The 14,204-nt window shown below is 38.3% G+C and overlaps 1 protein-coding gene across 3 annotated transcripts in view; it reads right to left on the bottom strand.

Annotated features, from left to right (window-relative positions):
- Positions 1-1,741: 1,741 nt before the first annotated feature.
- Positions 1,742-14,204, bottom strand: part of dtx1 (deltex 1, E3 ubiquitin ligase) — an 87,195-nt gene continuing 74,732 nt past the window's right edge. For all 3 annotated transcript variants that reach the window (XM_079827510.1, XM_079827508.1, XM_079827509.1), the window contains exons 8-10: positions 10,246-10,407; positions 6,117-6,206; positions 1,742-3,930 (exon numbers count right to left, since the gene is read on the bottom strand). In XM_079827510.1, the coding sequence (XP_079683636.1) occupies positions 3,706-3,930; positions 6,117-6,206; positions 10,246-10,407 (477 nt within the window). In that variant the 3' untranslated portion in view covers positions 1,742-3,705. The remainder of the gene's footprint in view (positions 3,931-6,116; positions 6,207-10,245; positions 10,408-14,204) is intronic.

Here is a 14,204-nt window from a genome sequence, read left to right as displayed (position 1 = left end):
TATAAATTACACTTTACTATATATTCACATAGAGAACAGCTGATTTGAATTGTAAAAATATGTCAGTATTTTTACCGTATTTTTGATCAAATAAAAGCAGCCTTGGGGAGCGCTGCAGTTTAAATGGTGCTTGTTTTGCTGCGGTAAACACTGTCAGTGTGAACGGTGACTGCAAGAGAAATGAACGACGAGAGGCGGGAATCATCTCTGACTCCGAGCGGCACAAACGGCCAGGCCGTGATGGATCACACCGGCTCCGCGGGACGCTTCATGATCTCTGGGAACAACTTTAACCTTGAGACGAGTTTGAGTCGTGATTCATCAGAGCGACACACCAGACCTGTGTTCAGAATAGAATTTTAACATACTACTATTTCTACAAGTGTTATACGTATATGTATATATATATAAGTATCTAAATAACCAAATGGTGAGCACACTCCATATCCCACAATGCAATGTTTCTCAACCGCTTTAACTATAGAAGTTCCCATCGAAACGCGGAGTCAAAGTAAAATATTGATCTAAAACAAGTTTTAGGAGCTGAATATTCTTCAGGATGAATTTCCAGTCATTCCTGATTTAAGGGTGATATTTTATTATTATTATTATCAGTGCTGGGTAGTAACTGTAACTGGATTATGTAATCCGATTCCAAACTTGTAATATTAAAATACAGTTACTTTGCCTTTGATTACATGATTATGTTATTTCACAATAGCAGTAAATTATTCATAATTAATACTTTTCCTTTCTAAAAAATCCTACGGTTTATACACGTCCAGAAGCTCTTCCAGGTTTGTGGGATTACACACACAGACCATGTGACTAGTCACGTGACCATCACTGAAAAACTGAGACGCACTGGATTTACACAAAGTGTTTTTTCAACAGTGCAACATTGCATATGTAATCAGCTCCTGACGAACACATTAAATGTTATGTGAATGATCACTCAGTGAGTCATTTAAACATGTGATACTGTCTCTGGAAGGCTATTATTAAAATTTCCAATCGGAGAAATCCTGGCGTAATGTATTATTTATCGCACTTTATGTCATTGATAACAAAGAATGGAATATATTTTCTTTCTCTTTGTATTTTATATCAATGTAGTACAAGATGATCCTATTCAAATCAATGTGATAAACCAGTTAGGTCAAAAGTGCACTCTAAAAAACGCTGGGTTAAAATAACCCAAGTTGGGTTGAAAATGGACTAACCCAGCAATTGGGTTGTTTTAAGCAAACATTTAACCTAAACGCTGGGTTAAAACAACCCAATTGCTGGGTTAGTTCATTTTCAACCCAACTTTGGTTATTTTTAACCCAGCATTTTTTAGAGTGTAATCTAAAAGTAATCCAAAAGTAATCCGATTACATGTGTAATGTACACTCTAAAAAATGCTGGGTTAAAAATAACCCTAGTTGGGTTGAAAATGGACTAATCCAACAATTGGGTTGTTTTAACCCAGCAATTGGGTTGTTTTAAGCAAACATTTAACCCAACCGCTGGGTTAAAACAAACCAATTGCTGGGTTAGTCCATTTACAACCCAACTTGGGTTATTTTTAACCCATCATTTTTTATAGTGTAATGTAATGTGGAATCAGTAAACAACTACAATTATAAGTAATCTACCCAGCACTGATTATTATTATCATTATTTTCTACAATTTCTACCCGATAAAACATTTCAGAGCTTAGCCAGTAAAATGCATATTCATTGTAAAAATGAGTTTTAAGATTTTATTAATTAACATAATCTTCCAAGAAACAGTAAATCACAAATGAGGCTTCCTCTTATATCCATTTTTTTTTTGTTATTTTAGTATCTTTGAGATATTATTATTATTGTTTTACAAGTTTTTTAATCTCTTTTATTTCAGGTTTGAGTTATTTTAGTACATCAAATTAAACTAAATGAGAAATGCTTTGGCAAATAATTGAAATAAAATACGGTTTTTTTACATAATTTATTTTATTTTAAAGGTGCACTATGTAACTTGTTCACGCCTCGCGAGCAGCGGGACTTTTATTATGCCACAGTCGCCGGCGCCACTTCCGCTCCTCCGCTCATGAGTGTGAGGTAACGCAGCTCTGTTGATCATATTACACTCATCTGACTGTGTTGATGATGGGATGGCGTTACTCTGTGCGTTCTCTCAGCGGCTGCTGTGACACTTGTTCACACTGCAGTGAGAGTAAAGCGTTTCTGCAGAATAAAACCGCAAACCGAGGGGAACGCGGATATGATGTCATCGACAGGCCACGCCCTCACACGTCCCAGTTACTCCGATAAAAGAGCATCTCACAATTGACAAATAGTTGGACACATTTGGGATATTTAAAGTACTCCACTGAACACAATATATAACACTGGCCTAGTAGTTTTTGGATATTTTACTGAAAAAAATTACATAGTGCACCTTTAACAAAACATTATGATTAAATTCAACTTTATGATGAATTTGCTGGCGCCTCCATCTTGCTCTCAAATGTTAGTCGGTGTCATATTTAGCAACAATTTTGATATAACACCGGGCTAGTGAAAAAATGTTACATAGTGCACCTTTAACTGTTAAAACTCGATTCTTAAAAGACAAAAACTGTTATTTGAATGCATGTTTTAGCTTAGTTTTTATAATATCTTGAATAATTCAATGCATCTCCAGACCCCGTAGTGGTTGAGAACCAATGCAATCTAGTGTGACAAATGACAAATCAGAAATATCAGCCACAAAATGTGGTCATTAGCCAACTACTTAAAACATCTATCATGAAATAACGGCTACATCTGTGTAGAAGTAGTACGCTAGTACTCATCCCAAACACAGCACCACAAACAAACCCGTCTGCAAGCGCAAAGCCTCTCAGATTAATGACGTTAAAGAGAAACAAAGCAAGATAGAATATGAATCATTGCATATTTCAAGAAGACTCGTCTTATTCATTCTACAAGTTAAACTGCACACAGGAGGATCCTCAAATCTCAGTCGGCCCCGAGCACCGAAGTTCAAAAGCAGCACGCGAGCCGAAGAGCCGAATGTTTTGAAGTGCGCATATTTTATGCAGCGGTTGCACAAACATCAAAAACAGCCCCCAAATATCTGCTTGCGGATCCATCTAGACAAATTTCGCCAACAACTACAGGCCTCCTTTAATTATACGCGGAGGCCGAACTGATAAGATCCAGGCAGAAAACACCAGGAAAACTTCCCTGTCTGAAAGTGATGCGAAAACAATAACATGAAGAACCAAAAGTCCTCCATGGTGTGCAATGGTTGACCGATACATGGGAAATCCGACCAATCGTGGCGATTTTGAGATTATCAGAGGTGTTAACATTTCCCAGGGAATTTTGAAAGGATAAAATAAGCCATCTAACGCAATCTGTAGAGGCGTCGGCCATTGAAAAAAACGATATCGGTCAACCACTAAAGTGTGTATATACAACTACCACATGCACTTGGGTGCATTATGGGTAGCCTCAAAAAAGAACGAGATAGAGAGAGAGAGATAAAGAGAAAGCTATGACTGGTTTTCTTGGCTCCATCATCCACTCGTCTCTCACACAATCCTGACTGACTCGGGGTCAGCGAGGACCGTCGTTCCCCCGTTCGAGCCGGCGATGAGAGGTCAAAGGTCTCTCCAGCGGTCAGAAACGGTGTGTGTGTGCAGTCGCGTGAGCCGCGGCGGACCCGCCTCAGTCCTTCAGGTTGTCTTCACCGACGCCCTGAGCAGCCAGTTCTCTCGTCACGTTGTCCAGATAGTTGGGGTCGGGGTAGCCGTGGCCGGTCAGGTTGGAGCCGAACTCCGTCTTGTGGTGAATCTCGTTCCACACCACCGTGTCCGACTCTCCCGTGGTGCTGGACGTCCCGATGGTGAAGATCAGGCGACGGTCCCACGCCATGATGAGCAACTTCAACACCTTCAAATAAGACAATTCATATTCAGAAATATTATCAATGAGAACAACATTTGAACCGCGAGAATAAGTACAGACATACTGGCAATTTTTCATTCTTTCATTCAGGAAAGGTGCATTAAATTGATCCAAAATGACATTTATTATCAGTGTTGGGGGTAACGCATTACAAGTAACTTGAGTTACGTAATAATATTACTTTTTCCAAGTAACTAGTAAAGTAGCGCATTACATCATCCATCCATCCATCCATCCATCCATGCACCCATGCATCCATCACTCCATCAATGCACCCATGCATCCATCCCTCCATCAATGCACCCATGCATCCATCCATCCATCCATCCATCCATCCATCCATCAATGCACCCATCCATCCATCCATCCATCCATCAATGCACCCATCCATCCATCCATCCATCAATGCACCCATCCATCCATCCATCCATGCACCCATGCATCCATCACTCCATCAATGCACCCATGCATCCATCCCTCCATCAATGCACCCATGCATCCATCCATCCATCAATGCACCCATGCATCCATCCATCCATCCATCCATCAATGCACCCATCCATCCATCCATCAATGCACCCATCCATCCATCCATCCATGCACCCATGCATCCATCACTCCATCAATGCACCCATGCATCCATCCCTCCATCAATGCACCCATGCATCCATCCATCCATCCATCCATCAATGCACCCATCCATCCATCCATCCATCCATCCATCAATGCACCCATCCATCCATCCATGCACCCATGCATCCATCCATCCATTCATCAATGCACCCATCCATCCATCCATGCATCCATCACTCCATCAATGCACCCATGCATCCATCCATCCATCCATCAATGCACCCATCCATCCATCCATCCATCCATCCATCAATGCACCCATCCATCCATCCATGCACCCATGCATTCATCCATCCATCCATCAATGCACCCATCCATCCATCCATCCATCCATCCATGCACCCATGCATCCATCCATCCATTCATCAATGCACCCATCCATCCATCAATGCACCCATGCATCCATCCATCCATCAATGCACCCATGCATCCATCCATCCATCAATGCACCCATCCATCCATCAATGCACCCATGCATCCATCCCTCCATCAATGCACCCATGCATCCATCCATCCATCCATCAATGCACCCATCCATCCATCACTCCATCAATGCACCCATGCATCCATCACTCCATCAATGCACCCATGCATCCATCCCTCCATCAATGCACCCATGCATCCATCATCCATCCCTCCATCAATGCACCCATGCATCCATCATCCATCCCTCCATCAATGCACCCATGCATCCATCCCTACATCAATCCCTCCATCCATCCATCCCACCATCCATCCCTCAGTCAATCCATCCATCCCTCCATCCATCCATCCCTACCACCATCCATCCCTCCCTCCATCCATCATCCATCCATCCTTCCATCCATCCATTCCTCCATCAATCCCTCCATCCATCTCTCCGTCATCCCTCCATTCATCATCCATCCCTCCATCCATCATCCATCCATCCCACCATCCATCCCTCCATCTATCCATCATCCCTCCATCCATCCATTCCTCCATCCATCAATTCCTCCATCATCCATCCATTCTTCCATCAATCCCTCTGTCAACCCCTCCATCCATCCATCCATCCATTCCTCCATCAATCCCTCCATCCATCCATCCATCCCTCCCACCATCCATCCCTCCATCCATCCCTCCCTACATCCATCATCCATCCATCCATCCATTCCTCCATCAAACCCTCCATCAATCCCTCCATCCATCCTTCCATCCATCTCTCCGTCATCCCTCTATTCATCCATCCATCCATCATCCATCCATCCCACCATCCATCCCTCCATCTATCCATCATCCCTCCATCCATCCATTCCTCCATCCATCAATTCCTCCATCATCCATCCATTCCTCCATCAATCCCTCCGTCAATCCCTCCATCCATCCATCCATCCATTCCTCCATCAATCCCTCCATCCATCCATCCATTCCTCCATCAATCCCTCCGTCAATCCATCCATCCATTCCTCCATCAATCCCTCCATCCATCCATCCATTCCTCCATCAATCCCTCCATCCATCCATCAGAGGTGTACACTCTAAAACATGTTTTCACAGTATATGATTAAGCATCTCACCTTCCGGCCTCTCTCGTTGTCCGGTAAGTAGCAGTGTCGAGGAAATCCCCGCGCGCTGAACTTCTTCCCAGGGTTGGGATGCTCCGTGGTCTGGATAACACACACACAGAAAACACACGCGGTCACACTTCACACACCGCTCGCTCAATTAGCGCGCAGCAGAGAGGAAGAGGCTAACGATGCCCTGAGGACTCATGAGTGTGTGTGTGTGTGTGTGTGTGTGTGTGCTCGCTCTGATCACAGCACAGCTTCACATGTGCAGATCAAAGGCAAACACTGCAGTGAATGAAGCTTTACACACACACTCCTCTCATCTCGTAAAACAGCAGCGCATGCCTTCACAGGGAATATTCATGAGGAGGCATCGCGGAGGAAAGGATTGCTCTTGCTCTTCTGAATCAGTTTGATGTGACGCACTTGAACAGTCACAACCTCACATCAGTTATTAGTGCTGTTTATTACATTAGTATTGCTAGCACTAGGTCTTTACGTCTTACAGGTTCAAAAACACAAGCACTTTGACTGGAAAATGATGAAAATGATCATGTAAAGCTGAATATGAACGGTTTTGGTGCAAGAATCCTTTCCTAACACTGCAGGAAAAATGCAAATGCATGTATAGAACAGGGCTAGATAAATAAAACTCAAACTCAAACCATAAAAAACATTTTTGTTATTAAAAATAAAATAATAAACAGGGCTATTTAAATAAAAATAAAACTTAAACCCTAAAAAAAAAATTTGTTATTAAAAATAAAATAATAAACAGGGCTATTTAGATAAAAATAAAACTCAACCCATAAAAAAAAACATTTTTGTTATTAAAAATGAAATAATAAACAGGGCTATTTAAATAAAATTAAACTTAAACCATAAAAAACATTTTTGTTACTTAAAATGTAATAATAAACAGGGCTATTTAAATAAAAATAAAACAAACCATAAAAAAAACATTTTTGTTATTAAAAATTAAATAATAAACAAGGCTATTTCAATAAAAATAAAAAACTTAAACCATAAAAAAAACATTTTTGTTACTTGAAATAAAATAATAAACAGGGCTATTTAAATAAAACTAAAACTTAAACCATAAAAAAAACATTTTTGTTATTAAAAATTAAATAATAAAAAGGGCTATTTAAATAAAATTAAACTTAAACCATAAAAAAACATTTGTTATTAAAAATTTAATAATAAACAGGGCTATTTAAATAAAAATAAAACAAACCATAAAAAAACATTTTTGTTATTAAAAATTAAATAATAAACAGGACTATTTAAATAAAATTAAACTTAAACCATAAAAAAAATATTTTTGTTATTAAAAATGAAATAATAAACAGGGTTATTTAAATAAAAATAAAACTCAAACCATTAAAAAAAACATTTTTGTTACTTAAAATAAAAAAAAAAATGAACTGAAATAAATGGAAAAACGTATTTATCATTTATTTTATTTCATCTAGTTGCCAAAGCAACATTTTCTAATTTTCATGTAGTTCAACTTGATGTTCTAAAATAACTAATACTTAAATAAAAACGAATAAAAACTATATTAGACATTAAAAAAACTATAGTAAAAACTAACAAAATTACTAAAAAAAACAAACAATGAAAAAACAAAATACAAAAAAATATTACTTGAAAAATATGTTATTATATATAAATATATACTACACACTACCATTCAAATGTTTTTTTTTTAAAGAAATTAATACTTTTATTCATCAAGGAAACATTAAATTGATCAAAAGTGACAGTAAAGACATTTATAATGTTATAAAAGACTAAACGCAGTTCTTTTGGACTTTATATTCATCAAAGAATCCTTGAAAAATACAATGTAGCATAATTTCCACCAAAAAATGTAGCTGTTTTCAACACTGATAATAATCATAAATGATTGAGCATCAAATCCTCTTATGAGAATGATTAGTGAAGGGTCATGTGACAGTGAAGACTGTTTGATCACAGGAATAAATATATATAAATATTCACATAGAAAAGGGTTCATTTAAATTATAATAATATTTCACTATTTTTACTGTATGTTTGATCAAATAAATGCAGCCGTGGTGAGCAGAGCATGAAAAAAATCTTCCCGACCCCAAACTTTTAAGCGGTCATCTCAATGATACTAAAAATACATTTCTTGCCATGATGATGATGATATTATTGATGGAATATTTTTATCAAGTTAATCTCGAGACGTCAGAGCCCAGAAAGCGAGTGGGCGATCAGATGAAACACGAGCTCATGAGAGATAAAGGGCCGTATGAGCAGGAAATCCCCGTCAGACACTTCCTGTCTCCGCTGAAAACACACTGACCAGAACCACAAGCCCACAGGTCATTCTAGTGCACAAACACTGGTGCAAAGCGCTTCTCTTCCTTAACTGGGCCACAGAACACATGCTCCACTTAGCTTACTGTAATATCCAACTGCAACTTTTAGTATGTATATCTTTAATCAGACAGAATATAATAAAGTTACTGTATTGTTGTTGTTTTTCGTCCTGTTCCTACTCATCGCCTCGCTCTATTAGCAAACATGCACAATTTGATAAAAACTAAATATGTAAAAATAAATGCACGTTTTTTCTTTATTCTCTCCATATATCTTTTGAGATTTGAATTGACATTGTATTAAAAAGACGTTTCTCCAGAACCGTTACCGTCATACCCATCTCCTACTAAAATAAAAATAAATAAAAAATAAAATAAAGCATGAAATAATACCCCTTTTATACATCTTGTAGAGTTAAGCTTTTTATCTGAATGCAAAAAATATATAAAAACTAATAATAATAAAATAAAATGTATTTTTGTAACATTTTACACATAATAAATAAATAAAACCATTTCTATATGCCTTAGTTCAGAGTCAGACTGTTAAAATATTAAAAGAACAGAAAACATTAAATAATATGTAACATGAAATAAAAAAAATAAAACCATTTACATAGACCTTTGTACAGAGTTAAATGTTAGATGTTAAAATTAAATGAAATGAAAAAAATAAAATCTCTCAAATATAGTTGGTTAATATTACATAAAGATCAGCTTTAAAAACATATTTTAATAAGAACACTTTAAAACTATCACTTTTCTGAAAGTTTGTATAGTGACAACAAAATAAAACATGAAATCTATACATCTTGTTGTGTTTAAGATTTTTATCCGGAAATGAAATAAAATGTAAAAAAATAATAAATTTCTATATGCCTTTTAGTTCAGAGTAAAAAATAACAATAAAATAAAACAAAAAATAAAACAGAGTTAAACTATTTAAATGTGAAACATGTCAAAATATGAGCGTGGTCATAGATATATCGATCATAGATGCCTCATGCTCCTGATCCGTGCAGGCGCTAATGAGGCATCTACGTATACATCTATGACCACGCTCGTATTTTGACCTCACTTAGCGGAAGTTATGGCGGAGCTCAGAGATGATCACGTTCGTCTGTTAAGAGGTAAAATAATAGCATAAATACTGCTGGGTTTCTCGCAGAAACTGATGGTTTCGCTAGATAAGACCCTTATTCATCATCTGGTGTCGTTTAAAGCCCTTTGAAGCTGCACTGAAACTGTCATTTGGATCTTGAACAGTTTGGGGCCCATTGAAGTCCATTATATGGAGAAAAATCCTGGAATGTTTTCATCAAAAACCTTCATTTCTTTTCGACTGCAGAAAGAAAGACATGGACATCTTGGATGACATGGGGATGAGGAAATGATCAGCAAAAGTTTATTTAAAAGTGAACTATCCTTTAATCACTCGCGCTTAACGCTTCATTCGCATCTGATGTGAACGCGCCATTACACGGACGTCTAAGCTGGTGTTTCTTGGATTTGTGAAAGATGAAATTATGTTGATGTGTACATGGCCCGTCTTTCAGCATGTCATTTAACCCTTTCCTCTCTGGTGTATTTATTGCAAAAACAACAGAACATGAATCTTGAGTGAATCTTGACACTTGAATCTGTTTTAGCCTTCAAATGATGCAGAGTTTGATTGAATATATTTGATAAAACAAAAGTAAATAAAAGTACAAACACGCGATCGACAGGTTAAATCAATCATGCTTGATTGACTAAGGTTTGCACATGGGTTCGACTGAACATACCTGTATCCCAGCGGGAATGTCATAGACGATGCGGATAGTCTTGTTATCGGAGTGTCCCGGTAGAGAATGAGGAATGACGTGATACTCCATCTTCCCAGGCGGCTGCGTGCCGGTCTTCTCCCCGTAGATGGCCTTACAGGTGGGACACTGCAGACTGCCGTCCTGACACACACACACACACACACACAACACATGAAGAATAGGGCTATGCAAAAAAAAAATTTTTTTCGATTAATCCTTTTTTAAAATGTGGTCGATTCAAAATCGATTCTCAAGGCCAAGAATCGATTTTTTTTCCCAGAGTGTTTCCAGTCAATCCTGCCCAGTATCGCATATATCGTCGCTGTCCGATGAAAACCACGTATGTCCATTTTGCCGATTTTTAGATTTTTCGACGGATTGGATGTCCAGGTTAATTTCCGTATACAGCATGCTTCACATATCTAAATGGCCAATGAAAAGTTGTGAAATCATGTCATCTGATTTTCACGTATATCCATTTGGTGTCAAAGCTGTCAATCACGCCGCGTATCTCCCGCCCTGTGGAAGCATCTCGCCGGTCTCGTGAAACATAGCCTGGTGAGACAATGACTTTCCTTCATCGAGGTAAACGTTTCCCCCCTGACGCCAGACGTACGTCTAGGAGTGACAAAATTACGGTAGGACTGTACAAACAAAGTATCTGTCTAGCATTACCATGTCAGTGTATTGATTCATTGTCCCTTCATAGTTTGCAAGAGACATTTAATAAATTGAGCGTACTGTCAATATGAAATGCGACTTGGCCATTCTAATTAATGATCGGAAGAACGCGTGTCGACCACCGTTACTGTAAAATATGCACGTATGTCCATTTAAACTCAATTTTGGTCAAATGTGGATTATATCATTACACTGGAAAGAATATGGTTACATGTAAAGATGCCGTACCAAGTATGACAACGCTACATTCAACTGCTTTTGAAATACGGTGTTTTTTTCACTTCCTGAAAAGTAACCGTTTTGGACATACGTGAGTTTCATCGGGCAGCGACGATATGCTTGTCGTTAAGATAAAATCGAATGGCAATCGCATCTAATGTGGCATTCACACCGGACGCGATTCGCGCGAATAATTCGCGCTGATCGCGCGAAGGTGGACGCTTGAACATTTTGAGTTTACTCGCTTCAATCGCGCATGAAATTTGCACGAATCGCGCGTGACATTCACTGCACGACAGACGTGAATTCTCCTCATGGGCGGGGCTTTCTTCGTCTCGTTGAGAAATGGCTGACATGGGCTGTGTTTACACGTCTTTTTTTTGTTAAAATCTACTGTTAATGTGTGACAAAACGTAGTTTTAAGACTTTTTCAGTCGATAATGTAGTTGTTTAAAGCTCAAATATGTGGTTTATTTATATAAAGAGTGCCTATTTGAACATGTGATCTGGCGTTCTCGGAGTTGTGAGCTCCAGTGGATCAGCGGCGCTCATTAACCCGGTGAGAGCAGCCTTTCCTCAGCCAGTTCTTCTGCCGCTGGCTCTGATGTCTCTGTGGCGGCTCCAGCTATAATTCGTCTTGTAACGGCCGATCTTTGGTCTCATGGATCTATAATTTGTTCCCTGGCAAATCGTTTAGACTGAAGGCAAAGAGAAGTTTCATAACTTTATATTTTTAGGCTATAACTGTACGTTGCAGTTGTAACGTTAGCCTACTAGCACTGACTTTGAATGTTTGACTGAATTGTTTGCTTTATTTCATGCATAGCTTCTTATACCTTTTACTTATACTTTTGTATTATTGATCATACATAAACTTGCATTTAACAAAAAGAGACTGGGTTGTGTTTCATGTCATTTAATGTTCTCACAGTGATAATCATATTGTCTGAACCAGATATTAATATACAGATTTTCTCCTCATTGTTGTCACTGCTAGAGCAAGCTCCTGATTGGTTAACGCGGCGCGAAATATCCGCCAAAGTTCAGATTTTTCAACTTGAGCGATTCACGCGATTCCCGCAATTCGAGCGTTCAAAATGCTCAATTCGCGTCCTTCGCGCCGCCTCAATCGTTTCTCAAGGCCAAGAATCGATTTTTTTTCCCCGGGGGTTTCCAGTCGATTCTGCCCAGTATCGCATATATGCTTGTCATTAAAGGGGCTATATGCGTTTTTCTGAAATTTAAACTCGCGACTGACACTTGTGGCCAAAAAACAGAACTGCTCTCATTTTCTGCTCGCTCTCGCAGCGGTGGTGACGTCACATCCGCAGACAGCGCGGGAAAAGACGACCCGCCAGAAAATAGGAAAAATAGGAGACAGGCTTATAGGTGCACCCACTGTGAGCGGACAAGGTGTCAGTATGCTCATCAGGAGATGTTTGAGTCATAAATGGTAAAATAAAAAGGCTATTGTTACGTTTATTTTGGGGAAAAAGTTGCATATAGCCCCTTTAAGATAAAAATCGAATGGCAATCGCATCTAATGTGGCGTTCACACCGGACGTGATTTGTGCGAATAATTTGCGCTATAATGCTTAGATTCATGCCCCGGATGAATCTCGCCGCCTCATTCGCGCAAATCGCGCCGCAGAATGCCATTTCGCGTCTCTGTATTGACTTAACATGTAAATCACTCGCACGAATCGCGTCCGGTGTGAACGCACCATAAGGAAGGCACGCAAATAACAGTGACGAAATATAATGCATCATCCGGGGCATGAATCAAAGCTCAGACGCCCCTGGAGGAAAAAGCCTGAGTCAAGAAATGCTTGTCCTTTACTGAAAATTGCTGAAAATCATCCAATATCCTTTTTATGTTTTAGAATAAGTGTATCAAAATATCCATAAAAACTAAATTGTATTGTATTTAACATAATTGTATGCATTTGAAATATAGAGATGGGTTCTGTTTTAATGTACCCAAGTGTACCTAAAATAAAAAGAGTTTAATATACAGGTTTGTGGCTCTTAATTTATTTTTAATTACCCACTTGTAAACTCATGTTCGTTGAATATAGTAGGCTATTTGAATTCAATCTATATTCATTGAGTTGAATCAAAATTGAATCGAAATCGAATCGAATCGGAACATCTGAATCGATACCCAGCCCTACACTCAAAAAAATAACTCTTTGAATGAACATAAAAAAATCATGGAAAGTATTTCCACATGATTAACTTGCTTTATTTCAGCATTATGCAATTCTGTTATTCCAATTTAATGTACTTGCGTTGGGTCAACTTAATTTATTAAGGTTGATTCAACTTATTTACTATGGTTAGGCACAGCTTCATTTAATAGTGTCAGCCCAACTCATTTGCAATATTTTGGACCAACTCATTTATTTAAGTTAGCCTAACAAAAGTGCTTAATGCTGAAAGAAAGCCATTTAATCACATGGAAATTCTTGCCATGATTTAACTACAAAGAATAGCTTTTGAGTGCATTTATAAAACCTTTTACAAGATTTTTTTGGCTAGTCAGAAGATGGTTTTGTTACATCTATGGCATGCCCAGAGTAGATTTTTTAATTATTAGAACAAATGTAATAGTTAGTAGTAGGTCCTCATGCTCTACACTTCACCACAATGGTAACCTCCAAAAACACTAACATAACACAAACTTTTAAATACCAACATAACCAAACAGTAAGCTTTAAAAAGTCTCTCAATTTTCTCATCTTGTTAAAAATGGATCAAATTGCACTTTATTTAAACATTTACTCTCCGAATTCAGCCCCTTTGCAAAGCATGATGGGTAGTGAAAGTCTTATTTCTTTGGGTTACTTGATTGAAACTTCAAATGAAAACATCAAGTGATGTCAAAGAGTAACGGTTTTAAGTCAGTTTAACATGAATCAATTACATTTGAACCAGAAACCTAATATAATGGTGTTGCTTAAATAAAGTGAACAGCGTGATAAATCATTTTTCTGAGTGTAATGAAGAAACCTCCAGAGGACTCAGTCTGTGTGTGT

Source organism: Gobio gobio (genome assembly GCF_949357685.1).
Source record: "Gobio gobio genome assembly, chromosome: 10".
Lineage (NCBI taxonomy): Eukaryota > Metazoa > Chordata > Actinopteri > Cypriniformes > Gobionidae > Gobio > Gobio gobio.
This window is presented reverse-complemented; position numbering and strand designations above follow the sequence as displayed.